We start from the raw sequence: 27027 nt of genomic DNA, 5'->3' as shown, positions 1-27027 counted from the left end.
CTACTCAATGGCGAGATGAACTTTTACATTGGCTCATCAACGTTCAGATTCAACAGTAGAACTTATGAATACTACCCAGGACACCATCACCAGCGTGGTATGCGACCAGTGATTCTACACATCGTCATTCAAGTAATTTAACCTCATAGCATACCGAAAGGGCAGATCAAGGCAACCTAGCAAGAGAGATACAGACATCAACACAGTCAAGCCATCATGCCCAATGCCTCTACACGTCGTCATGGGCTGACAACGGTAAAGTCATTGTGAGCAGTTCAACCCAGCCTCATGTTTATGAGGGAAACTCAGTTCCTTGACTCACAGACCAACATCACATCAAACATCATCCCATGGCATTCTCTTTCACAGCTCCACTTCTCTTCGTATAGTATCAAGGGGTTGGAACAGATCATATTGAACACAGGCATCACATCAATGTATGAAACAAAGAGCATATTCAACACATCACATCAGAGAAACAAAAAGTGAAGGGCCACTATTGCAGCAACTATAGACCTAGTCTGGCGAAATTCAAGATGACTCCACGCGTCTGCCAGCTATTAAAACTACTTAGAAGAATTGTGCGGTTTGCAAGTGTCCCTTTCCTAAGCCTCTTGGGCCAAAGGAAGCGCCGGCTAGGGCAAAAATGATGACAAGAAGATTTTTTGGTGATGTACCCCTTAGTTGGGGGGTTGGAAGGAAGGCAGCTTGCCGCCGCAAGCGTTGATAGCCTTGAGGGCCTTGACGTTGGAGACGCCAACGGCCTCGGCGGGCTGATCCTTGGCCTCGCCGTACTTGGGGAGCTGGTCCTCGGCGGCAGGAGGAGTGTAAGGGACGTTCTCAAGGCTGAGCTCGAGGCTGGGAACCTCGGACAGGGGAATCTTGGAGCCGTCGATCTAAGGGGGGTTAGCAAGGGTTATTAGATATATGGGTAACGGGCTACATACCTTGACAATCTCAACCTGGAGACCGGTGGTGATGGTGTCGGCAACCTTGGTAGGGGAGCAGGCACCGAGGAGCTGAGGGGTGTCGGCAGCGTCATCGACGGAGAAGGCACCGTGGACGGTACCCTCCTGAGGCTGCTGCATCACGACAAGGCCACCGACTCGCTTGCCGGAGACGTAGACGTTGACGGAGCAGGGGCGCTCAACCTCGGTGACATCGAGGCTGACCTTGGCGAAGAAACGGGTGGTCTTGCCATCAGCGCGCTCCTCAAGACCACGCTTACGGGAGCTGGTGCCGTACAGGCTGTTGATGGTGCTGCGGGCAGAGCTGGTGAGCTGAGAACCGGACATGCGCCAGTACTCAAGACCGGCATAGGTGTAGCCGAAGTTTCGGATGCTGTTGACGGAGCTGGAGGTGTGGAAACGGCCACGGGCAGCATAGAAGGGCTGGAGAGGAGAGCTGGGGGAGATGCGAGTGCCCTGGGGAGTAGAGTAACGAGAACCACCGCTGTAGGTGCGGGTGAAGGTGGTCTTGTCGGGGTGCATGAACTGCCAGTAGGTCCAGAGACGGTCGACGTTGGTGTGGTGCATCCAGAAGATGGGGTCAAAGCCAGAGAACTCGGCCATCAGGAACTGACCAGCACAGGCAGCATCCCAGTGAATGGCGTTGTGGATCTGCTCCAGAGAGGCACCGCTGTTGCCAGTGGAAGCAAACTCGTCGAAGCTGGTCGAGTGGGTGAGGACATCGTAGGTCCACTGCTTGTAGGGTCGCTGGCGGAGGAGGCCGTTGGCGGTCGAGGGGAAGCTGTCAGGAGCAGGGCATCTGTACATGCGAGAGCGGTTCTCGTCGTCCCACTGTCCGTACCTGCCAGCAACGGCGTCCTTGGGGAAGGTGTAGGTGTAGAGGGGGTTCTTCATGTTGATAGTCTTGAGGCCGCTGCCGTTGGGGACCTTGACATTGACCATCTGGGGGACAACGGCGTTGGGGATGCCGTCGACGGCCCAGTCCCAGTAGGGGGATCGGAGAGTGTTGGCGGCATTGACGTACTGCTGACGGTACTTGGTAGGGTAGAGGTTGGCGAGTCTCTTGGCGTGCTCGACGAGGATCTGCTCAAAGAGCAGGACGTAGGGACGGTGCCAGGTCAGGAACAGGCTTTCCTAGGAGGGGTCAGCGGTCGAATTGAAAGGGGTCAATGTTGAGCATACACCGTGGGGGCAGTATCCAGGCCAGCCATTGCCGGCTCGGGCACCACCGCCATTCCACTGGATAAAGGGCTTGCCGTGGATACCTAGACAGTTAGTACAATGAATTGTGAGTCCTGACGTGATTGCATACCGGCAACCTGAAAGTAAGACTTGAGGTCAGTCTCCTTGGCATCGTACATGGAGCGGAGGGCGCGAATGTAGAGATCCCTGACGAGTCAGCTTGAACAGCACAGCAGATTCCAAACAATTTACCATTGAGGACCACCAGTTCGCTGGAGATCGTTAATGTTCTTTCGAGCAGGAACAGCTCCTCCTCCAGAAACGGGAACACCAGTAATAAAGATGTTTTGGGTCTGGGCCTCAACGGGGTTCACCCCGCCGACGACGGCCAGAGCCGCAATGAAGAACTTGCCCAGGAACATGATGACCTGCTAGAAACGAGTGTACTTGGGGTCGTGCTATTGGAGTAATAGACGACTTGAACCAGGAAAAGAGCAAGTCGGACGGTTAGAAAGAAGGGGAAGAGACTGAATATAAGTCCCGGCCCAGACTAGCCAGCTGGGCCAAGACTAGGCTGGTCCATCACCACGACCGCAACACGGGGATCCATGGCTTCTCCGCATCTGCTTCCGCAACTCCCGTCTTCTGTCATGGGCAAAGGGGTTCGCGACTAGACTCCCTGGGTGACAAGGGGGAGGGTGTGAAGGGCAAAAGGGTAGAGGTCCACGGGCGAATATCACCCATGCACGTTACTTTTTAGCAAGCTCGTAACGCCACGAGGTCTGTGCCCCTTGGAGGAGGGGAGCGGACCAGGTCCACCTGCCTTGGCTTCCGTTGCCTCACAGCCTCTCAGCCCAGAAATCATAGGGAGGCCGCAAATCCAGCCCGGCGGTAGCGTCAGCGGTGCCTGAGCGAGGCCTGTAAGCTCCAGGGCTTGGACCAGTAAAATGGCAGGCCTCTCTCGTGTAAGCACGGGCAGAAGCTGGGGCTGGAGGTGCCGAACGCCGCCAGCCGAAGGAGCTGGAGCACCTCTCAGGAGAAGCACAGCCTATGGCGTAGCGCCCACTGGTCCTGGCAGCATGCAGTGGAGATTTTTCTCTCTCGTCGTATTTTTGGCGCTCGATTAAAATTCATGGAACAGTCTTTTTTGGCGCTTGTGTAATTTCACTGATGCTTCCATGCAGGCTCCAATGCGACAGGCCTCGGCGCAGAGTTGCCGACGGGACTGTGTGTATGCGCAGCTGAGCTGAGCTGAGGACAAAGGCCAGAAAACAAGGCCGTCTAACAGAGAAACAGGCTGGCCGAGGTCATCTCGACGCGCCGTCTGGTCGCACAAGCTGACAATGCAATGCGCCATGCACCAACCATTCGAGCCCCAAAAAAAGATGATCCCAAGATGCACCCAGACGCGAATAGACCGGGCGGGTCGGCTCAATGATTGGCAGCCACGGGTCAGCCGGTTTCCAGAAACAAGTCTCGGTGCGTCAATCCTACGTCAGGCGTCTAGGAAGGCCTGGTGGTGTTGTTGTTGTTGCTGGCAAGGCAAGGCAAGGTAAATCCGCCAAAAGCCACGACCGACGGCACGTTCACCTGCTGCCCAGGATGACCACTCGGCAGACGCCCAAATACGAGGCTCTCTGCCGTCTTGTGAATCCCTATGCAGGTCGCAAAAGGGCTGGGCGGCTGCACCTCTGCTTGGTCAATTGGCAGCCCTCCCCTCAGGTTCAACGGAGCCACCTGAAAGTGAGGTCCTGCTCAGTCCTTTTGTGTGCTCTCAGGTGGTTTTTTTTTTAGATCATGACGGATTAATTACGGTCTCGGCCACTTCTGGTTGTGCTCACCGTTAAGCTAGCTCGTGACCGTCTACCCGAGTTGACCCATTGAGTCCCATGAAACAGCCACCCGCTCACGCCTCTCGTGGCTGCTAGCTTGGGACTAGCTCTCCTTGGTAAAGGGACGGAGTATTGATTGCAAGGGCTGACTACAGAACTCAAGGGGACGGCGCCAGGGGCGAAAAGCCTCGTCTCGATTCTAGCCCGCCACTCCTGGCGCGTGATGCCACTCTATTGGAACTATTGATTTGCCCTTTTGGTACCTGCTGAAATTACCTGACGAATCCCCTGAGATTGCATTTAACTACGGGCTCCTCGCTTGGCTATTCTCATACGATGCCTTCCTGTCAAAAGGGTGTCCTGCGGTAAGCCATACATATCTCGGCCAACCACTTACAGGCTCGACACACGCAGACGCAGGTCGTGAATCTCTGTGCACATCCATCTGTGGGCGTCCCCATGTAACGCATCCATTTCCAGCTGGCAACCTCGTGTTGGCCCAACCACACCGCCCTTGTCCCGATCAAGCATAAAGCATAAAGCATCTAAGCATAGGATGCCGATACGAGCCCTACCATCATTGAGTTGTGACGTCTTCTTTTAGCTCGACGTTTCCGCCAACCGACGGAATTGACGATCATTTGGATCCAAGATCAGTTGATGATCTTGGCAACCTACTTTGGCAACTTGGTTCAACGCCATGGCGATAGAGTGCAACATCACCAACATCCACGAGTCGTCCATATTCGGGCATCTGTATGCAGAATCCGCTCTGTTCCGTTCAAAATCGGATCCCTACCGAGTCAAATCCCGCTTCTAAGAAAGCAGGCACACCGTTTACAGCGCTGACGGATGCCATATTTGGATCTCTACCGCAGGGCCTCAACGCCAATATGCAATACCTAATGCGAGAGCCTACCACGTAGCAGATCTAAGACTGCCACTCCATGATCTTAGTGGCCAGATCCCGATCGTGCCAAGTCTGACTGGCTTGTTTGTCCATGTACTCCGCATCTCGCAATCCAATATTTACAACAAACAAGTTGTAAAAAAGAGCCATGCAGCAACTCGCTTACCGCCCCTCGCCTCTTGATTTGTTCCCTCTCCGCCGATCCCCAGCCTCTTGGCTCCTCCGCGCTGACCTGACTGACGTCCCAGCGGCATTCAATTCCCAAAAAATTATCCCCGGTCAGCTGAAACACGGCAGAGGGATCATCTGCTGATCGACATCCCGGTTTCCCCTTTTGCCAGCGGTTCCTGCAGATCATCTTTGCGGAGCATCAACCAGCGTGGCCGGCCCAACGAGATCCACGTCTTACTCAACGAGAAACAGCATAGCCCATATGGCAGGTCGGTTTATCAGACAATTGATTTCAGGGATCGAATGGGGAACAAGGGAGTAAGTACAATGGTTTGCAAAAAATCACGCTGTGCTGTCATACCAGGCCTGCTTTGTGAAACACCCTCCTCTACCCATGCAGGTCCCGGGTAGGTCTCATCCACCATTCTCTTCTTTTCTTTTCTCATGACTCTCATCTCATCATGTCTCGCTCGTCATGTGTCCATCATGATAGTGTTTGTTCCAGCATCATCAGGTCCCGGAAGCCTTCCTTCCACCGTTTCGTCTGCTCTGCCGTAGGTTTCGGTAGAGGGCTCCGGGCAAATCCTCCGTATCCCCTCCAGGCCTGCAGCCCAGCCTTTACACCAACCACACCGCCTTGGATGGCCGTCCAGTCGCCCTGTGAGACAACCTCCTGCAGCCTCTGTGCATCGGAAACCTTGCCTTCCCGGTACAGTTCCATCGTTCGAGTGCACGCCCTCGGGGCGATGTTGGCCAGCCCAGCCAGGATCCCGTGTCCGCCTCCGGATAGAGATGGGATCAGAAAGTCAGCCGATCCTGCAAGGACAAGGAACTCTGGCCGTACTGGGTTGTATGTAGTAGAGAGCTTGCGGGTTGCCGCGGCTACACGGTTCAGCTTGCCAGTGTTTCCGCACGTAAGCTTGACGCCCACAATATTTGGGTGCGCCGCAAGAGTCACGATGATGTCCGACGAGAGATCCATGCCTCCCACGGCACCGGGAAAGTTGTAGATGATGATTGGGATGGGGGACTTGTCCGCAACTGTTGTGAAATACTCCAGGATGGTTTCCGAGGCCGGAGCAAATAACGTGGCATAGTATGACGGCGGTAGCACCAGCGCATAGTCACCACCAGCCTCCCAAGCCTCCCGGCAATACTGGATCGTCTCCCGCGTGCTCTGGCTCCCGCAGCCCACGATCAGGGGCATATGTGAGAAGCCGCCGTCATTCAAGGCGGCTCTTGTGGTAGCGGTGACGAGCTGTCGCTCCGAGTGAGTGAGATGGACGGCCTCACCGTTGGACCCCTGGGTAGCGAGGCCGGTGACTCCAGCCCTGGCGAGTCGCACAGCGTGATCGGCAATGGCAGCCGTGTCAATGTCTTCTGAGTCGTCAAAGAAGCACATGGTTGGGACATAGACCCCTGGGACCAGAGGGCGAGTAGAGTGCCGCACATCTATCGAGTCGACGGAGCTGCCGGATGAGGTGTCTGAGAAGTTGTTGACTCTTGAGCTTGAGTGCCATTGGTTGTAAGGCTGGACCCCAAAGGACCCAACAGGTGAGGGTGCATCGCTGTGAGGGGACATGTCGATCAGTCAAGGCAGGTAGGCTGTAGGCAGGCAGTAGGTAGGCAGGCCGTAGGTAGGCAGGCAAGGTAGATGCAAGCCAGGATATAGCAGCCAAGGCAGATTCGAGAGTTGATGCAGTCGAGAAAAGTATTGAGATAAGATGGGAGACAACAGAACAGTCAGGAATATATACACAATGCTTTACACTGAATAATTGCTGATGAATGATATGGACAGCGATGGACGCAACGTCTTTTATATCACAAGATATCGATATCTCCACATCATCTCGTCTTCGTCACCATCAACTCCGGATTCCTGATCTCGTGCCCAACTTGCGGGGACCAGACTCGCAAGCCGACTAACTGATGCAATCACAAGGTGGAAAAATCAACCGGTCAGTCATTCACAGCCTCGACATTGGTAGACAGGAAACCGCTCCGCTGGCGTGCATCTGATAGTGAGGGGGCCTCGACACAGTGCGGAGTATTGGGGTTGTCGAATCTGGGGTTGACGGGGCCTCAAGACCGAGGCTCTGCAACTCTCCGTGGGGGTTAGCGTCGCCGGGTGATTTCCGTGGTTGATAATGTTGAAGCTCAAGAGGAAATAAGCTGCTCTGCATCAACAGGTGACCTTGGTAGAACCCTCATCTTGGATGTCTTTGCATGGAGCTGCATTGTAAGTCGATGACATTTCCGAAGAGTCCAGTAACTGCATACCGCAAAAAAAGGAAGGATGCATCACGAGATGTCATGGACCTCTGTGTAACAATCTGCGTGGCAGAGTCTCAAGCGGACAATTATGGCACGTGAATGACGCACCTCAATCACGTTCGGTTCAAGCTGCTCTCATATCCCAGACAAGGTCGATATGCATGACATTAGACTGTCAGCACCTCTCGTCATCATGCAGACCTCAGTTACCCCGCAACGACTGGATTAGGACCAAGGTGCTGATGTCTTGAAGCTGGTGTCTTTGAGCGGAGGTTATGGTTGATCCTGACCCTATTGCGTCGATATACGAGCCTGAGTCAAACCGCCAAGTCTCAACTCTTATCAGGACATCCAAGACATGAAGATACACGATCCGAGCTTCCACCTCGTGAATGAGACCATGTTTGCCATGTTAACTAGTGGGGTTCAAGGACTGACAACCTGGTTAGCTCTCCCTTCACCGCATACGGTCAAGTACAGCTCAACTCCAACACGGTTAAAACCTCAGTCTGACCCGGCCATCCCCGAACGTCTTCTGATCACTTACATCCTGCACTCTTCCCCGCGGGGTCTGCACAACACCATTCCCCGACTCTCCAGTGCGGGGACCGGATGCATCCCGGACAGCTGAACCGGTCAGGTAGTGCACTCGATAGTCCAACAACTCCATCTTTGTGCGTTCAAAGGAATGCACTGTGCCCGCGCCGCAGCCTCGCATCGTCAACTCCTCCTCAAGTCTCTTCCGAGTCTCCTCACAATCACTGGCGGGGGTGGCTGTGCGCTTTGGGGGCAGCCTTTGATCCGAGATGAGATATCGGTACTTGTCGGTCTCGGTTGACGGATATCTTGATTCAAGCAATATCGAATAATCTGATCAAATCGTTCACTCGTAACGTAACCCGTAGGCCCAACTCCAATCCAACCATGCCTGTAGCGCCTATTTATCTTAGATTTATACAATAACAAGTTCGTCATCATCGTCTTCGAGCCTGACCTGCCGCTCGACGAGTTCATTGCCGAGGCTCTCTCTGCCGGCTTCGCGAATTCCCTTGTCCGTCACGAATCTAGTCTTTTTCCGTACTGGTTGATCGTTGCGTAGTTTCTCTCCCTCTTTCATCTTGGAGAGTTTGTCCTTGAGGTTGCCTCCCCAGCCGAGTGCTGATTGTCTGCTGCTGGCGAGTGAACCGGCTTGGGAACCTGCCTGTGAGCTGTCAGGCCGTTTCCGCTTGACAGGGCTGAGATGGATGGCGGAATCTCTACCCAAGAGCCCCAGAGACTTGGCGTCGGGTCTGTAGATTTCGGAGTCCGATACCTGGCTCGATGCCTGACTCGACTGTGATGTGCCTGGCGCTGCTCGTGATCCTAGCCGCATGTATTCCCTTCCCGCTGCGTTTCCAATCTGTCCGAGCTTCTTCATCATGTCTCGCTCTCTCTCCTTGGCCTCTAGGTCTCTCTTGAGAAACTCGGCCCTTTCCTTGCGGTCGTTGGGGGTTCTGTCCTTTCCATCAATCAAGTCGGAAGCACTCATAGTCCGTGACGCAAACCAGTGTGTCTTGGTTTCCCAGTCGTACTTCTTGGACGACTCTTGCTTCTTTTCCTGGCCCCAGTTGAATGTCTCTCTAGAGTTGTTCTTTCTTGCCCCAAAGCTGCTGCCGTTCACCTCCAACCTGGATCCTCGCTGCTTGCGGATAGCCTCGTTTGAGTGGAATTCACAGTGGTGAGTTCGCTTTTTGTTGATCCATGCGCCACACAACTCGCCGTCCTTCTTGACGGATTGGCACCCCCCTAGATCACGGGATGTGCCAATCTCAATGATGGAATCGTCATCCGAATTGATGACAAGACTGAACCGTCCAGTGTCTTGTCTCCCTGGTGGCGGTGGCATTAGATTGGGGTTGAGAATCGCAATAACGGTCCCTTCAGTGAGCTTCCAATACCGTGTAAAGCCCGAGTTGAAGAGAAAAAGGTCCAGCTCCCATTCCAGATCCACCAGTGTCATGACCATGTACTTTCCTCGGTCCTCTGTCTTGCCATTTCTTCCTTGAGTCGGCTTGTGTGCGCGAGGTTCCGACTTTTTGGCCAGGATTCCAAACACGACAATGTCCTGTTCGACGTCCGGTAAAGCAAAGTCGGGTGCTTTGACAACCCTGAGGAGATCCTTGAGTGTATAGACCTTTTTGCCTGACACATGGCGGGCGAGGATACCATGAGGGAGAATCCGCTTTGACAAATGAAAACTTGAATATGGTTCGAATCCGGCGGCTTGATCTTCGGGGACCTCACCGGGCGGTGTTTTCTTCTTTCGAGTTTTGCTCTCCTGGGTCGGTCTTGTTTGTGGCTTGGTGGACATGATCTCTTCTCTCGAGAAGGCTGGTGCTTGAAGTGGTTCATCCGGGATGTCGACAGCATTCTTCTTGTATCTTTCCATCTCATCCTGACCAATCCCAAAGGCATTCGATCTCAACTTTTGAATCTTTTCCTGCCGTTGGGTTCGTGCGGCCTCTTCTGTCCTCACTGAGGCGAGTCGCTCGTTGAAGCTCAGAGGGCGCGATTCCGTCGCATTTGTCACATTGGTCGTGGTTCTTGATCTTCGCAAATACCCCCCCGTGTGGCCAATGTCTATCGATGTTTGAGAGTCTCTGTAGCTGGACGCACGCTTCAAGGAAATGTCTTTAGCCTTGAGACCCTTGTCGATCCCCAAAAGCACCCTGCTGGGAGAAGTCTGTGGTGGCTGGAATCGTCTGACGGGAGATGCAGGAACTTGGATAGGATTCGCCTCTGGAGTTGCGGCGCGCCTTGGGCGTACTTGCGATATCGCCAACTCTGACGTGGTGGTGTGGAGTTCGACTTCGGCTTTTTTCGATTTGGCACTCTGTAGCTTCTTCAACTTCAGCCGAGCCTGAATCTCCTGGAGCTTCAACTCCAATGTCTCTTCATCCTCTTCTTCATCATTTTCGATCTCGGCCAAAAGATTCATCGAAGGTAGATTGCGACCTCTCTTTGACGGTGAAGGTGAAGGCGATGTCTCCATCATACGTCGGTATCGCTCTCGTCCGCGGGGAGTGCTCAACAAAGCTTCATGAGGAGACCTCGGAGGCCATTGAGCTTCTTTTTTTGCCGGGGAATCTATCAAGTCAGTATTTCTCATCACATGGCCAGCAATAGACAGTCTCACCTGGAGCCATGACGAAACAAGCCTTGAGGCGGTGGGTGGCCCAGTAACGGCCCGATGGTATGCAGTCGCTTAGGGCCTATCCGTAATCCGGCGCATGTTCGTCGGGGTATGTCAGGTACGTATAGACCAGGCATCAAACTCCAGCCATACGCTGAGTCAGGCAGTGTTTACTTTGTGTCGGGAAGATGAAAGGAGAATGTTGATGCAGGGAACTGGTTGCTGTGATGGGGCTGCATGTTCCTGCACTGAGCGGGGCCCAACTGCCGTTTCGGGATCCCTGTCACGCGCTGAGACGCGTAAAGCACAGCGCGTTCAAATCACTTTAACGTCTCTCAGGCTGACTATCAGCCTCAGTGGTAATTTCAATTGTTGCTACATCTCAATCGACGCGAAATGGCAAGGACAAGATCAACAAAGACGGCGGACGCGCCTGCAGAGCCAACAGCAACAACGACTTCCAAGATTAGTCTCACCCGCTCAGAGAATCCCTCCAAGATCTTTATCCTGCCCTCGAAAGCCACTCCCGATGCGCGAATCGTCACTCTACCCAATCCCAGACATGCGCGCCCTGCGAGATATCTAGTTTGTCCCGAGACTGGCATCTACGAGTTTACAAAGATCGCGACGCCAAAGGCGACTCCTCGGAGCTGGCTGATTGAAAATGGCAAGAATGCAGACATCTCAATGGGCCAGGAGCTGTACTTGGCCACCTTGATCGATCCCGTGTTTCTGGTTCTCCCAGCTCTGACTGAGCAGGCAAAGGGATCAGAGAAGCGGTTATTTTTGTCAAGTGATGACCACTTTGACCACCTCCCCGAGGAGTCCTCTCATCTATCCGAGATTCTACGTTGCGAAAAGACCCGAAAACTCATTGAGAGCAGGATGGGGGCGGTTTGCGACACGGTCGAGGCAGGCGACGAAACCATGTTTCGCATAAACAACGAGAAGCTTGTCAATGTCGTACTGGAAAAGGCGAGGAGAATGGGTCAATTGCCGGCTAGCATGGAGGAGAAGTTTGTCAAGAAGGCCCTTGAAGCCCCTGTCCTCGCCCAGAAGCGAGAGTTGAAGACAGAAACCTCCCAGCCAACCACCGAAACAGTCGAGACACCAGCCGATTCAACCGATTCTCAGTCCACGACGACCGATACCCAGCCTTCGACAGCTACATCCATTACAACCATCACCGACGATGTCGTCACTGCTATTCAGGCATCTCCCGAAGTCATAGACCTGCAAAGGTTACGGGTCGCATTTAGCTTCATCTGCTCGAGCTACATCGCCCCATCCCTTGCTACCGAATTGCAGACAGCAGTTGAAAAAGCTGTCGACTTTTCCTCTCTCGACGACTATCTCTCCAAACTCGCCAAGTTCCGCGCAGAAGCCTTGGCATCACACTCCATGGACTACTCCCGAAAACGAGACCGAGACGAGGAAGAGGATGAGGCCAGGGTTAAGAAGAGAAAGGCGGAGGAGGAAAAGAAGAAAAAGTCCATGGAAAGCAGAGGCGTCCGGGAGCTCAAAAAGGTCAACACCAAGGGCATGAAGAAGATGAGCGACTTTTTCAAGAAGAAATAGGTTGGGTATCATGAAGTAATCATTTAGTCCCTCGAGCCCGACGTGCGCCAAATCCTCTGCCGATATTGGATGTCCCACGACCTGGGATAGAACTCCCGGAATAGCTCGAGCTTGAATAGCTTGAGCCCCTTGTGGCTGGCCCGCCTCGTCCTCGGCCACCCCTGGCCCCCCTGGTTCCGCGTGCGGGTGCGGCCGAGGCCAGCCTTTGCCTCTCTTCTTCCTCGCGTCGTCTACGCAACTCTTCACGTCTCTGCTCTTCTTCAGCAGCTCTTCTCTCGGCAGCCAGCTGCCTTTGGATGGCCTCTGCCTCTTGTTCGGCAAGGTCTTCAGTTGCACCCTTCCAGCTAGGGTCCAGGATCAGACGCTGATTATGCTCTGTCTGTGATAATATCCGAGTCCAGGTGTTGAGGAGGACAGATGCATTGTTTACTGTTTTGGATACGGTCTATAGAGGTCAGTAGACGTGGCAGCAGGCACGGAGCACGGCACGTACATCCATGTTGCCCCCGGCACGCTCTAGGGTCGCAATAACGCCCTCGATGGATTCGTTGATGTTTCGTACACCTTCGAGCTCCTTGCGCAGCGCAGCTTCATGGTCTATAGGCTCACGTTCCTGGGTTGGAGTCTTGGGCGTCTTGGGAGTCCTGGGGGTCCTCGGACGGTCGGCTTGGACCGGCGAGGACCAAATCTCTTCCTGTGTGTAATCGTCGGACATGATGTCGGTTGACAGGCGGTTAGAGTCTGGTCGTTGGGCCGTCAAATTGGTTGTCATGCACGTGTCGGCGCTTGTTGACTTGCACACGGAACTTAATTGATGAGGGGCATTGTCCCACCCTTTGTTTGACGCCTGCCTGAAACCTGCACCGTGATTGGGCATCCATGTCGCGTAACGACGCGCCCATAGCCCATGGACGCGTGCGGCTCGTAGGGGCACGGCCCAATTTCAGCCCCAACAACAGAAACGGGGAGGCTGGGCCACACTCCAGGGTAATCACCCAGCCACTTTTCTCCTCCTTCATCGAGTGCTGTCATCTGAGCCTACAACCAAACTACCATCACCGACTCTCCCATCATCAAATATATCAAAGCCGAATCCATCATCGCCCTACCCTATCATCATCCACCGTATCTTACCCGCTCGTTCCGTCTGCCGCCACGATTGCTGTGTTCGCTGCGTGGGATATTCCCTCAATAAACAAAGCCAATTCGACGCACCGCTCCCGGGTAGACCTGGCAACAAAGGAGCACCCATTTTCGACGAGCATCACGACGACATAATTACCTGATAGGGACGAGGCACACACAAACAGTTGATCATCGGTCGTTACCAAAATGGCTGCCGCACACGGGTCAACGACTCCCCCTCCGCCCTCCCGCATCCACAGCCCTCCAACTCCACGCCTCGGATACCAAGACAACTGGGAGCCATTCACTCCTCGCAAATCCGCCCGAATTTCTGAACAGCGCGCAAACCGAACTCCTTCACCCGGCGCATCTCGCCAACCACGATCACCACGCACAGTCAAGAAGACCAAGTCCGTCGCTACCCCGATGCCTTCGCCGCAAAAGAAGCGCCAGCCTGCCCTTGACGCTGTGCGTCGTGCTCCTATCAACATGGGCGAAAGCTCTCAAGCTGCTCTCGGCAGACCTGCCTCTTCGGCCATCCGATCAGCTGGCATGCTTCCCACGCCTTCTAAGACTCCCCAGAAGCCCCCTAATGAGAAAACCGCCGCCAACATCAAGTCCGTCGCCCGCAATCTCTTTGCCGAGTCTGAAGTGATTGCCAGCCCTAAGAAGCGACGCACCAAGAAGTACACCGGCATTTCCATGGAGAGCTTCACTGCGGAGGAGATTGAAGACCCTATCGAAATTTTCACCGACACTCGGGATCGCATCCCTACCCGAGATGAGAGTAGCAACCCTTTCTTCGGTGACGCCCCAGAGCCCGAGCCCAGCAAGCGAGGCAAGCGCAAGGTCAAGGTTCCCGGAGAGGGTATCAAGACCATTGATGAGGCATCTCGCCGCGAAGACGGAATGGTTTACGTATTGTAAGTTTCACCACCCACAATGACTCACTCAATACTAACTATCATAGCCGTGGAAAGAAGTTCTTTCGCAAGTTTTCCGAATATGAGGCAGAGGATTTGGATGAACTCCAAGCCGATGAGGAAGATGTCGAGGCTTACCTCAACCGACCTCTTACTCGTGCTTCCATCAAGCCTCGCCTTCTTTTCCAAAAAACAAAGACAATGGAGGAGATTGAGGAGGAAGAGGCTGTGACTGACGTCGAGGATGAGTTGGAACAAGAGCAAGCACCAGAGATTGTTCCCCAGACACCACAAAAGTCCCGATCCAAGGAGCGTGCCAGCACTCCCGAAGCACCCAAGCTTCCCGTGTCACCACCAGACACTCGTCGAATTACGCGATCCATCAACAAGCTTTTGGACGAGGGGACGCCCATCAAGGCCCCCGGGCAACGAAGCCCATTCGACTCCTGGCGACGAACCAAGGAGCCCAACAAAGAGTCACGCAAGCGAGCGGGCGAATCGCTCAGCCCAACGGAAGCCAAACGCACCCGAGTTTAATGACGCATTGTTTACTATTGATATCGCTTACTTACTTGCTTAATGGATGGTTTGGCGTTGGATGGACAATGGACTCATGTATGCACGCGCACAGGAATAAGGACAAGGAAAGGAAAGGACGTTGAGGATAGGCGATACCTGAACCTCTGGGAGGTAAAATGTTAGGTCTCCTTGGAACGTATTCAATTCACTCATCACATTTAGGTAGAACTCGTGAATTAGTCTATTCGAATAAACAAACAGACAAGTTCATGATAATTACATGAGGCGCTGACGTGCTAGCTGTTTACTGGAGCCCCACTACCACACTCGTGCCCCTCACCACTTCTCTCGACTTTGTATCCGTACTTTCCATCGTAATTGCACTTCTACACACCATCCCACAGCCAAGATGCACATTCTAGTCACCAACGACGATGGTCCCCCCTCGTCTCACGCCTCTCCCTACGTGAGTTGCCTCATCCAGCAGCTCAAGGGAGCCGGTCACACCGTCTCGGTCTGTCTGCCTCATACTCAACGGTCATGGATTGGCAAGGCCCACATGATCGGCCAGACCCTCAAGCCTCTGTACTACCGTCCTTCGTCCGTCATCCACGGTGAAGATTCTGAGGGCACTACTCATCATCGTCCTTCACCTTCGGGAGATGTTGAAGAGTGGATTCTGGTTGACGGAACGCCTGCTTCGTGCGTCCAGATTGGCCTTCACCACTTCTTCCAGGACCGAGGACCGATCGACCTTGTTGTCAGCGGACCCAACTATGGCAGAAACACCACGGCCGTCTTTGCCTTGAGCTCGGGAACTCTTGGAGCTGCACTCGAGGCTGCTGTTTGCCAGAAAAAGGCCATTGCACTGAGTTTTGCCTTTTTCTCCCGAAACCACGACCCCGTCATCATTGAGGCAGCTTGCCGACGTAGTGTCAAGGTTATCGAGGCCCTGTACAAGCAGTGGCCTACGGACGGCAGTGCGGACCTCTACAGCGTCAACGTGCCTCTCGTGGAAGGTCTCGAAAACAAAAAGGCCATCTGGACAAATATGCTGCAGAACTACTGGAGAGAAGGTGGCTGCTTCCAAGAGATTGAGGGCGAAGCTGGGGACGAAAATGAGGAGGAGGAGAGAATACGAGAGGGTATTGAAGGAGAAGTGGACGATGCTGGGTCGTCTACACGCAAAGGACATGTCCACAAGCACTTTAAATGGGCACCTAGGTTTACAGATGTCTACAAGAGTGTGGAAGAGTCCAAGCCAGGCAACGACGGATGGGCTGTCAAAGAGGGACTGACAAGGTATGTTGCTAACCCCGAGCCCATCACAAGCTAACAATGTCAGTGTCACTGCCCTCAAGGCCAACTTTATGCATGATTCTGAAGAGTCCAACCAGAAGGAGCTAGAACTGTAAGTTGGAAGGAAATGTATCTAGACAATAGTCCTTACCGTGGGCAGTTCAGGTTCAGAGGTGGCCATTCGGCCAAAGAGTGCGGTTCAAGCCATCGTTTCTTACGAGGATTCTTATGTGCAGCCTCTCATTCTGTCCGCCATCGAATCTCTGTTCCCTGGCATCTTGGACGTGACCACTAAAGAACAGTCGTCCCTCGCAGAGTTTGGCGATAAAAAGGTGCTCCAGATCACTGCCTATGAGTCTATTGACTTTGAGTACGCTGCCAGCCACGAAAAGACATCTCTCATCAACAGCTACATGATTCGAAAGGCTCTTATCCGGAAACACTATTTGTCGACAACCGTGGATCACTGGATTGCCAAGAACCCATCATCTATCCTCAAGCAGCACGTCAAGCGAAGTGAGGCCTTTGAGGTTGACTTTGCCGAGTTTCTAGATGATGCTCTAGTGGAGGCGTTTGACCTCCGAGAGAGCATGGAACGAAACGAGGAGAAGCCTGACGACAAGGAATGGTGGATCTTAAAGCCAGGAATGAGTGACCGAGGCCAGGGCATTCGACTCTTTAGCTCTATGGATGAGCTCCAAGCCATCTTTGATGCCTGGGAAGAGGATCAGCCTGACACTGACGATGAGCCCGAGGCAGATGATGACGACGACGGCGACGGTATCATGACCTCTCATCTACGCCATTTTGTTGCACAGCCCTACATTCACCCGCCCCTTTTGGTCGAAGGCGAGAGCCGCAAGTTTCACATTCGAACTTATGTCATGTGCACTGGAAGCCTCAACGTCTGGGTGTACAAGCACATGCTGGCCCTCTTTGCTGGCAAGCCGTACACTGCGCCGGCAGATGCTCCAGAAGATATTGAGTCGTTCCTCACAAACACATGCCTCCAGGACTCGCCCAACGAAAACACCGTCCGTCGTTTCTGGGATCTGCCCCTGTCAAAGGAGACACGGGATGACATCTTTACTCAGATCTGCGATGTGACTGGCGAGGTCTTTGAGGCAGCAGCCAAGGCCATGCCCATCCACTTTCAGACACTGCCAAACGCTTTTGAAGTGTTTGGTCTCGACTTTCTCGTGGATGCCAAGGGAACTGCTTGGTTGCTCGAGGTGAATGCGTTCCCTGACTTTAAGCAGACTGGGGGTGACCTCAAGGATATCGTCTCTGGGTTCTGGAAGGGGGTATTGAGACATGGGGTTGCACCATTCTTTAACATCTCGCCAAAGGATCAGGAGGGTGCCGAGGACATGGTTCCCGTAAGAAAGCTTGATCTTGGTAGAGGATGAGTAGGAGTCTAAAAGTTATTGTTTTGTCTCGGCGTGTCTCGGTCTGATGCTTCATGTTGCCTGGCACTTATCGGTCCTGTCTAAGTGTTTTCTGAGTTTGCCTTGTCTGTGCCTCCGCGCTCTCTCTGTGCCTATCTGGTATCCCGGTTCCCGTCGTATGATTCGGAATGTGGACGATCACGGCATGCCAACCCCACGAGCATAGCCTCAACTTTACCGGGTCTTGCCCAACTTCCCGAAGCAGGGTACTGCATCTGTCACAACCGTCGGACTAGGTCGGGCGCAAATTTAAATATTTCACAGTCGCAATATCATAATCAGGATTGATGCCGATTGGATGGATGATAACACAGCCACGGTGGTGGAGTTGGGGGTCGACAGAATCGGTTGGACGTATTTGACGGTGAAGGCTGGGATGCCATGACCCTTTGTCGCGTGGAGGGCGATGCGTTGGTTTGACGTTGTGTTATTTGGAATCGTGATGCTCACACACGTAAGATTATTGGTGTTGGGCTCTAGCTGTGCCGTAGGTCAACAGCATCGCGTATGCGTATCCTGAGAACTAGTATATTATCCGGCTAGTCTGACAATGCCTCAGACTGACTCGTCCACGTATTACCTGACTCAACACAACTTGAACATCGCGAGACCGGAAGAGGTAACCTCGGTGTCGAGGCTTAGATGGCCAGTAGTACAAGTCTTGATCATCTGGCTTCAATATTCAATATCAGAGATCGCCACTGAGTTGGTGTACGTTTGTGGCTTAGAGTTCTACCTGTCAAGCTGAGCTCCCATCGTGATGAGCTCGACGTTGGAGGTGGCTTAGACGTAGCTTCACCTCGGCTCCTCACTTGTTGGCCACATGCTAACTAGGAGCGGTGACAACTCAGCTCGACTTGACAGGTAGTCGTCACGCGGGGATGAGGCAACCTCACGGGATGTAGCCGAGACTCCATCGAGGCCTCGACGCGCTCCATAGTCAACTCGTCATATCGAAAACCTTTACAGCTGAGCCACCACTTAGTTGCTCCATCTGGCACACTGTTCGGGCTAGCGGTGAATAACTTGAATGTTGACCATGATACCGCTAATGACCCTTGCTGCAGAAAGATGCCTGGTAAGAAAGGGCCGACGTTGATTGGTTGGTTGACTGAGTGGTCGCGTTGCCCAGAAATTGGACAACTCTTTTTCGACGACACGTGAAGAATCATGACGATGCTTTGTCTCTGTTTGAGTAAATGCCCCGAACTTCAAAGCAACGTGGACAACATCTGGCTGCCTCTTAATACGTTCCATGAGGCTGTGCACCGCCACAGATTCTGTTGAGATCCAGGCCTCCAGCCTCAGCTCGCTGGTCGCGGAAAACAGTTGAGCCGCTGCCGCGGTGGATCGGTCTCGGCCTGCCAAGTCACGTCCAAGGGGCAATGTCTCAGTTTGTCCATGATCGACGCTGGGCATCTCCGGCAATTTGGTTCAATGCCAGCCACGGGAGGTCCTGCTGTGGCAAGTCTGCGCGACTCAGTCTCGAGGACATTTGTCACCCCTCGCACCAGGTTGGCTCTGGTGAAACTGACTTTGTGTCGGTCGACCGAGTCGGCTGCAACAGGGGCAGACAAGATAGAGTGTGCATCCCGTGAAAGCTTGGCCTTGGCCCCGGTCAGTGGGGTACCAATATCGTAATAGGATAGCGCGGTGGATTTTGAATGGATCGTCAAGGATGAATCCTTGCTTCAACTCCTGACGGAGCTCGCATAACCAGTATCCTCATATCGTCAAAGCATGGCATCCCAGATAATATGTGCAGAGATGCCATTGCGAGTAAACGCGTCCCCGGACACAGTGACAAATAAGCTCATCAGCCGGCGAGTACGCAAGCCGCGGCTAGACCGGGGTGAGGGCTAGTTTGATGAGTTTGTCGAATTCCCTGGTATAGAAGCCGGGGTTGAGATTAGCTATGGAATACTCGTTCTCCGTTCTCCGTTCTCCGCTCTCCGTTGTCAATAGGGGCGAGCGCCTGCCAGACGTCCAGCTTGTAGATTCGGTGCGTGTTCGCAGAAAGAATACGTGCGAATAATCCATTGACGCCATCACCGATTCAATGTTGCACGACGTTGACGGCCTCGGCGCCAAGTCATGCCACTAACGACCAGCAAGGGGCCGCGCTTAGTGCCTTGGCTTTGCATCCAGATCTCCTGAATTGACACAGAGCTTGTGCTCACCTGAATGTACTCAGCCTCTGCTCTAGACTGTACTCAACATCAAGAGGCCGCATCGGACGGACGCACCGGTGCTTCTCCTCCAGAGTTTATGCACAACTTGAGCATCCAGCGCTTATGGTCCGGAGGAACTTACTGCATCACCAATCATCCCCGGCAAGGACTTTGGTAGCGCCTGTTCCCTGCTAGAGTAACACTTGCCCGTGCTCCCGTCTCCACCAGCCAATCAGTGGCGGAACCATTTGCACTGCCTCACTCACTCAACCAAAACAACTTCGCACATCTCCTTCTCGTCTCGTCTCTCCTTCATCGGCCATGCACTCGAGGCCTTGATCATCAATCAACTTGAGCCGCTCCAGGCGAATTCTTTCCTTGGCTTACATCGCTTTGGCTCTACGCCTTTCCTTCATCTATACGGAATCTGCATAGCCCCGTCGCCATGGCAGATGAGTCGAATCCGCCCATGAGGCGTCGCGCGTACGTCAACAGGCCTCCCGTTGAGACTTGACTGACCTTTAATAGCCCTACAATCACCATCGACACTACAGCTGTCAACCCTAATAACCAGGAGCGCCCCAACTCTCCCATCTCTCCAGACGACGCTGTTAGTCCCACGACGACTGATACTCGACCACTCGAATTGAATACTTCAATGTCTTTCGACAAGGATAGCCGACCAACAAGCCCTCACAATGTCTCGAGTCCCGTCACATCAAAATCTGGCGACGGCGCCGGCTTCTTGGCTGTGCCGCTGAATCATCGATCGCGACAGAATTCAGTCGACTCAGAGGACATGTCCAGATCTGTCTCGTCGCAAGGAGACACCACCGTTGTGGCGTCCAACTCGACACAGGTGGATACGCTTAAGGGATCCGAATATGATCATAAGAAGATTATCAACGATGAGACGGCCTTGAAGCCTGACGTCGGAACGGAGGCCGATTTCGAGGTGGAAAACAACCCATTTGCCTTTACACCTGGCCAGCTTAACAAAATGTTTAACCCCAAAAGTCTATCGGCCTTTTATAAGTTGGGTGGCATGGATGGCCTGGAGAAGGGTTTACGGACTGACCGCAAGGCTGGATTGAGCGTGGACGAAAAGGGCCTCGATGGCCAAGTATCGTTCGAGGACGCGACATCAAAAAAGCACATTACACACCACGCCTCTTCATCAGGAGAAGGCTTTTCAGATCGGTTACGCGTCTTCAAGGATAACCGACTTCCTGAGAAGAAGGGAAAGAGTTTGCTAGAGCTCATGTGGATCACCTATAACGACAAGGTCCTGATCCTGCTTTCCATCGCCGCGGTTATCAGTCTGGCAGTTGGCCTGTATCAGACTTTTGGTGGTGCTCATAAGCCGGGTGAGCCCAAGGTCGAATGGATCGAAGGTGTTGCGATTATTGTCGCCATCGCCATCGTTGTTATCGTTGGATCACTCAACGACTACCAAAAGGAGCGACAGTTTACAAAGTTGAACAAGAAGAAGCAGGACCGCGTCGTCAAGGTGGTTCGCTCAGGAAAGACGATTGAGCTATCGGTTTTTGATTTGTTGGTCGGCGACGTTGTTCACCTTGAACCCGGTGACCTGGTACCGGTTGACGGAATTCTCATTGAAGGTTTCAATGTCAAGTGCGACGAGTCTCAGACCACCGGCGAGTCTGACGTTATCCGAAAGCGAAGCGCCGACGAAGTGTTTGCCGCCATCGAGAACCACGAAGACCTCAAGAAGATGGACCCTTTTATCCAGTCTGGAGCTCGCATCATGGAGGGTGTCGGTACCTTTATGACCACCTCTGTTGGTGTCTACTCATCCTACGGCAAGACGCTCATGGCTCTTAACGAGGATCCTGAGATGACCCCTCTTCAGGCGAAGCTAAATGTTATCGCCACCTACATCGCCAAGCTTGGTGGTGCTGCCGGTCTGCTTCTGTTCATCGTCTTGTTCATCCAATTCCTGGTCCGCCTGCCTAAGCAGCCTCCTTCGGTCACCCCAGCTGAAAAGGGACAACAATTTCTTAACATTTTTATTGTTGTCGTAACCATTATTGTGGTCGCTGTTCCCGAAGGTCTGCCTCTGGCTGTCACTCTGGCTCTGGCTTTTGCGACAACTCGAATGCTGCGAGATGCCAACCTGGTACGACACTTGAAGGCTTGCGAAGTCATGGGCAATGCCACGACCATCTGCTCCGACAAGACGGGAACTCTCACGCAGAATAAGATGCAGGTTGTTTCTGGAACTATCGGAACTAGCCATCGGTTTGGAGGATCTCGCCAAGGAGATTCAAGCGGTACCTCTACTCCGGTCGACCTCAGTGGCGATATTTCCGCCTCCGAGTTTGCCTCTATGCTCAGCGCTCCTGTCCGGGAACTTCTCCTCAAGTCGATCTCTCTCAACTCGACTGCCTTTGAGGGCGACGTTGATGGCGAACAAACCTTTATCGGTTCCAAGACTGAGACTGCCATGCTCATCTTTGCCAGGGCTCACCTCGGCATGGGCCCTGTCAGCGAAGAGCGAGAGAATGCCAAGGTCCTTCAGCTGATTCCTTTCGACTCTGGTCGCAAGTGTATGGGTATTGTCGTTCAGCTGCCCAATGGCAGCGCCCGTCTCTACATCAAGGGTGCCTCCGAAATCATCCTGGCCAAGTGTAGCCAGATCCTCCGCGACCCTGCCGCTGATGACTCGCTCGCCCCCATGTCTCAAGATAACATCGACACCATCAACCACCTCATCGAGAGCTACGCCAAGAGGTCACTCCGAACCATTGGAATCTGCTACAAGGACTTCCCTGCATGGCCCCCTAAGAATGCTGGTCAGGTTGAAGGTAGCACTGAGGTTCCTTTCGATAATCTCTTTTACAACATGGCCTTTATCAGTGTCGTCGGTATCCAGGATCCTCTCCGTGAAGGCGTTCCCGAAGCTGTCAAGCTTTGCCAGAAGGCTGGTGTCGTCGTCCGCATGGTTACCGGAGACAACAAGATCACTGCCGAGTCGATTGCTCGTGAGTGTGGTATCCTCCAGCCCAACAGTCTCGTCATGGAAGGTCCTGAGTTCCGAAACCTGTCCAAGTTTGAGCAGGAGCAAATCATTCCCCGACTTCACGTGCTGGCTCGATCTTCCCCTGAGGACAAGCGAATCTTGGTCAAGAGACTCAAGGACAAGAATGAAACTGTTGCTGTGACCGGTGACGGCACCAACGACGCTCCCGCTCTCAAGATGGCCGATATCGGTTTCTCCATGGGTATCGCCGGTACCGAGGTTGCCAAGGAGGCGTCTTCCATTATTCTGATGGATGACAACTTCAACAGTATCGTCAAGGCCTTGAAGTGGGGTCGTGCAGTCAACGACGCCGTCAAGAGATTCCTCCAGTTCCAGCTGACTGTCAACGTGACGGCCGTCATCCTGACATTTGTCACTGCCGTCTCTAGCGAGGAAGAGTCTTCTGTCCTGACTGCTGTGCAGCTGCTCTGGGTTAACCTGATCATGGATACTCTTGCCGCCCTCGCCCTTGCCACTGATCCTCCTCACGAAAGCGTCCTGGACCGAAAGCCAGAGCCAAAGGGATCGGGCATCATCTCGGTCACTATGTGGAAGATGATTCTCGGACAATCCATCTACCAGCTTGCCATCACGTTCCTTCTCTACTATGGAGGCCCCAAGGGTGTCTTGCCAACAAAGAACATTCCCAGCAAAGATGAAATCGCGACGCTTGTGTTCAACACGTTTGTGTGGATGCAAATCTTTAACCAGTGGAAGTAAGTATTCTCTCTCCTCTTTACACAGTGACCATCTAACGTCTGTAGCAACCGTCGCCTGGATAACAAGTTCAACATCTTTGAAGGACTCACCAAGAATTGGTTCTTTATCGGCATCAGTGCCATTATGTGTGGTGGTCAAGTTCTCATCATCTTTGTCGGCGGCCACGCATTCCAGATTGCAGAGGAGGGACAGTCCAGCACCCTTTGGGGCATCGCTATTGTCCTTGGCTTCATCTCGATTCCTTTCGGTATCGTGATCCGCCTGGTTCCCGACAGCTTCCTGCTTGCTCTGATTCCCGAGTTTCTTAAGAAGCGGGCCAACAATGTGCCTGGGCTCACCATCTCGGACGAGGAGATGAACATGTATCCCGAGCCGCTGGCGGATGTTCGAGATGAGCTCAACTTCCTCCGAAGGATGAAGGGAGGACGCCTCAACAACCTCAAGTTTGCTATCGCACACCCCAAGGAGGCGGTCGAGATGGTTCGGTCTAGAAGCCCATCTCATTCGCGATCCAACTCTCTCAACGCACCGCAGACACCAACTCAAGACAACCCATTCGAGGGATCGCCGATCGCGACGCCCAGCTCTGGCAAGAGGCCACGATCTACACGATCACGATCCAACAGTGCGCTTGGAGCACCTACAGTGATGGCAGGCATTGTTGCAGCGGGAGTAGCAGCGGGCTGGCAGCCAATGGCTCGATCAGATGAGGAAAGCGAGCAAAAGTAGTGTAATAGACGGGCATGGTTATAGTATTGTTTAGGATAGATAATAATGTGAGCAATCGGACAGGACGGTATCCTCATGATGCGATGTGGTGTGAGTTGACTAGGTTGCTACTAGACCGCGTTGAGCGAATGTGTGCATCTGGTGTTTTTGGCGTGGGGCAGTGTAGCCAGCCAATCAGCCAACTGATGACAGCCATGTTGACAGAGGTGATGAATCAATCAATCAATCAATGTACTGTGACTGTGATGGATGAGAAGAGAAGATCAAGTTGAGTAACAATGCAAACAGAGGCAAACAATGGGTGACTCTGTCAGGCCTGACGCAATTGCGACCAGTGACAGCCAGATGAGCACAGTAGGTGGCCGGGTATATGAAATGAATTTGGGTTGAGTTCCAGTGCTTGCCAGTGCTAGGCAGAGGCTTACTTTGCCCTTGGCTAGGCCCCTTGGTTTTCGTTTTCTTCTCCCCTTGCCTCATCTCTACTTCTCTCTCCCTCTCTTTTCTTCTACCATCCCGTCCACGCCGTCACGAGATTCGTTTCCCAGCGACTGATAGAATCGCTGCGTGACCTGACGGTATTTCCGACTTCCGGTCCGCATTTTACCTGTATCCTCTCAACCTTACATAACACTCGCACAAGCATCGGCAGATAACTCTCGCTGAACCCTGTTTCTGTTCTGTTCTGTTTCTTCTTGCACGGACACTGCAGTTTCGCTTCAACACATTCACTTCTCACATCGCTCTTCTCACCATGAACACCAAACGAGGTGCTGCTAAAGGCGTCTCGCTCTCAAAGCGAAAGGCTCAACCCAACGCTTTTGACAAGCTTGGCGACAACCCGACCGAGGATGAGATCAAGAACGCCGCCGCCAACGTCGCCCTCGCTGAGCTGGAGGAACGTGTCGCTGACGTGCGAGACTCTTGGGAGACTGATTCTCTATTCGAGGATGTCTTTGAAGAGTTGACTACCGATTCCCCTTTAACTGACGGTAAGGCTACTCGTCCTCTCAACAACCTCCCTCACTGACCATCAGACCCTCAAGTGTGCACACCCGAGGAGGCTAGCAGACTTCGTCGGGAGCTCCGAGAGTATGGCCCCGCCGTCTTCTGCCAGCGCACCGTCGACGCTGGTCGCTACACGGCCAGGAAGCTCCTCAGCGCCTTTGGCATCCGCGCTCCTGCTTTCCTCGAAGGCGAGCCTGACGATGCCTACTTTAGCCTGCTGTCGCTCGCCATCACACGCGAGCTGTCCAAGCGCGCCAAGCTCACCCGCTACAACACGGTCGAGGACGCCGTCGAGCTCATCAACAAGAGCTCCAACATTGTCCTCATCACCGGCGCCGGCATCTCCACCTCGCTGGGCATCCCCGACTTTCGTTCCAAGGGAACCGGTCTCTACTCCAAGCTGGAGCATCTCGGCCTCAACGATCCCCAAGAGGTCTTTGACATTTCCGTCTTTCGCCAAGACCCCACCATCTTCTACTCGGTCGCCAAGGACATCCTCCCCAGCACTGACCGATACACCCCGACTCACAAGTTCATCGCCATGCTCAACGAGCGCGGCAAGCTCCTGACAAACTACTCTCAAAACATTGACAACCTCGAGGTCAAGGCCGGCGTCCCCAAGGACAAGCTCATCCAGTGCCACGGCTCCTTCGGAACCGCCAGCTGCGTCCAGTGCGGCTACCAGTGCCAGGGCGAGACCATCTTCCCCGACATCAAGGCTGACAAGATCCCCCGGTGCCCACGCTGCATTCAGACCCTGCGCGCTACTGGCGGCGCTCCGAAGCGCAAGCGTTCTGCTGGCGCCGACAAGAAGCGTCGCAGATGGAGCGCCGACGAGAGCTCAGACGAGTCCGAGTACGACATACCCTCAGCCGGCGTCATGAAGCCAGACATTACCTTTTTCGGTGAAGCCCTCCCTGACGAGTTTTCCCGACGGCTCACCGAAAACGACCGCGACAAGGTCGACCTCGTCATCGTCATTGGCACCTCTCTCAAGGTGACGCCCGTGTCTGAGATTGTGAGCTGGCTCCCCGCCCACATTCCCCAGATCTACGTGTCCCGCCAGGCCGTCTCGCACATCAACTTTGACATTGACCTTCTTGGTGACTGCGACGTCGTCGTCGCCGAGCTGTGCCGCCGCCTCGACTGGCCCATCGAGCACGAGATGATCCCCAAGGGGCAAAAGGTTGACGTGCGCACCGAGCCGGGCTTCAAGAGCCGCCACTTCTTTGAAGAGCGAAAGTAATGATGCATGAAGGCGTGGGAGGCGTTGTGATTTACTGCTTAATGGAAACGGGTATGGAATGGTATGGCATGGAATGGATACATGTAGAGGCTGCTAATAATGTCGGCATCGTCCACATTGCTGTATAGGTTGTTTATTTTTTTTTTTTTTAAAAAAAAAAAAAAATTGCGTCCTTAATCTCAATTCTCTTTCGGCTTTCTTTGGCCCATCTGAAGCCTTCTCCGTCCGGTGGCGATAACAATCCGCTTGCCCGCGCCATGTGTCACATAGTGTGATCATGCCATTTGTTCAAACCCCGCCACGTTATCAAAGGCAATACCCAACAGAGATAAACGTGTTTTGACCTTGGCTTGTTGATGCAAACATTGGTCATGTCTCAATCACGCCAACCACGACTACGTCTTGATGGTCGTAGTCCGATGCCGTGGCGCTCACTAATATGACCACGTCTACCTCTACTATTCATTCAGCCAGACTGTACAGCCTAAGGGATCGGTCAAGCCTTTCCAGAACTTGTACACTACTAGTAGAGACATGGAAGCCGACAACCTCGGGCTTGGCTCGAAGCTGTTCTGGTGATGTGCTAATATGACAGGAGGTAAAAAGATAACTAGGACCAGGACGGGGAACTGGATGGGCTTGGGTATATAGATACAGACGAGCTTAGTCTACATGAATCAATCTAACTCATTCTCAACGCAAGCAATGA

At 53.4% G+C, this 27027-nt stretch overlaps 9 protein-coding genes across 9 annotated transcripts; 5 read left to right on the top strand and 4 right to left on the bottom strand.

The window, feature by feature from the left end:
- Nucleotides 1-680: 680 nt before the first annotated feature.
- Nucleotides 681-2572, bottom strand: NCS54_00297000 (Hypothetical protein; the record flags this gene model as incomplete). Its single annotated transcript, XM_053148557.1, has 5 exons — nt 681-896; nt 948-2102; nt 2151-2233; nt 2281-2357; nt 2403-2572. 5 exons carry the CDS (start codon nt 2570-2572, stop codon nt 681-683), a joined length of 1701 nt encoding a protein of 566 aa, XP_053004532.1.
- A 2975-nt stretch (nt 2573-5547) lies between these two features.
- NCS54_00296900 (Hypothetical protein) lies at nt 5548-6645 on the bottom strand (the record flags this gene model as incomplete). Its single annotated transcript, XM_053148556.1, has 1 exon — nt 5548-6645. One exon carries the CDS (start codon nt 6643-6645, stop codon nt 5548-5550), a length of 1098 nt encoding a protein of 365 aa, XP_053004531.1.
- A 1647-nt stretch (nt 6646-8292) lies between these two features.
- Nucleotides 8293-10531, bottom strand: NCS54_00296800 (Zf-primase domain-containing protein; the record flags this gene model as incomplete). The annotated part of the gene is made up of 2 exons (XM_053148555.1): nt 10516-10531; nt 8293-10466 (listed from the first exon to the last, which is right to left on the bottom strand). The coding sequence occupies exons 1-2, from the start codon at nt 10523-10525 to the stop codon at nt 8293-8295; spliced, it is 2184 nt and encodes a 727-aa protein (XP_053004530.1). The 5' UTR covers nt 10526-10531.
- Nucleotides 10532-10908: 377 nt separating this feature from the next.
- NCS54_00296700 (Ribonuclease H2 subunit B) lies at nt 10909-12090 on the top strand (the record flags this gene model as incomplete). Its single annotated transcript, XM_053148554.1, has 1 exon — nt 10909-12090. One exon carries the CDS (start codon nt 10909-10911, stop codon nt 12088-12090), a length of 1182 nt encoding a protein of 393 aa, XP_053004529.1.
- Nucleotides 12091-12109: 19 nt separating this feature from the next.
- Nucleotides 12110-12805, bottom strand: NCS54_00296600 (Hypothetical protein; the record flags this gene model as incomplete). The annotated part of the gene is made up of 2 exons (XM_053148553.1): nt 12110-12535; nt 12584-12805. 2 exons carry the CDS (start codon nt 12803-12805, stop codon nt 12110-12112), a joined length of 648 nt encoding a protein of 215 aa, XP_053004528.1.
- Nucleotides 12806-13422: 617 nt separating this feature from the next.
- Nucleotides 13423-14675, top strand: NCS54_00296500 (Hypothetical protein; the record flags this gene model as incomplete). The annotated part of the gene is made up of 2 exons (XM_053148552.1): nt 13423-14138; nt 14186-14675. The coding sequence occupies 2 exons, from the start codon at nt 13423-13425 to the stop codon at nt 14673-14675; spliced, it is 1206 nt and encodes a 401-aa protein (XP_053004527.1).
- Nucleotides 14676-15057: 382 nt separating this feature from the next.
- Nucleotides 15058-17365, top strand: NCS54_00296400 (SurE domain-containing protein; the record flags this gene model as incomplete). Its single annotated transcript, XM_053148551.1, has 3 exons — nt 15058-15959; nt 16003-16068; nt 16117-17365. The coding sequence occupies exons 1-3, from the start codon at nt 15067-15069 to the stop codon at nt 17363-17365; spliced, it is 2208 nt and encodes a 735-aa protein (XP_053004526.1). The 5' UTR covers nt 15058-15066.
- Nucleotides 17366-20020: 2655 nt separating this feature from the next.
- On the top strand, nt 20021-24067 carry NCS54_00296300 (Calcium-transporting ATPase; the record flags this gene model as incomplete). The annotated part of the gene is made up of 3 exons (XM_053148550.1): nt 20021-20058; nt 20104-23334; nt 23383-24067. 3 exons carry the CDS (start codon nt 20021-20023, stop codon nt 24065-24067), a joined length of 3954 nt encoding a protein of 1317 aa, XP_053004525.1.
- A 751-nt stretch (nt 24068-24818) lies between these two features.
- NCS54_00296200 (Hypothetical protein) lies at nt 24819-26318 on the top strand (the record flags this gene model as incomplete). The annotated part of the gene is made up of 2 exons (XM_053148549.1): nt 24819-25056; nt 25102-26318. The coding sequence occupies 2 exons, from the start codon at nt 24819-24821 to the stop codon at nt 26316-26318; spliced, it is 1455 nt and encodes a 484-aa protein (XP_053004524.1).
- Nucleotides 26319-27027: the final 709 nt, after the last annotated feature.

Source organism: Fusarium falciforme, chromosome 2, assembly GCF_026873545.1.
Source record: "Fusarium falciforme chromosome 2, complete sequence".
Lineage (NCBI taxonomy): Eukaryota > Fungi > Ascomycota > Sordariomycetes > Hypocreales > Nectriaceae > Fusarium > Fusarium falciforme.
Note: the sequence above shows the minus strand (reverse complement) of the source record. Positions and strands in the feature narration are given on the sequence as shown.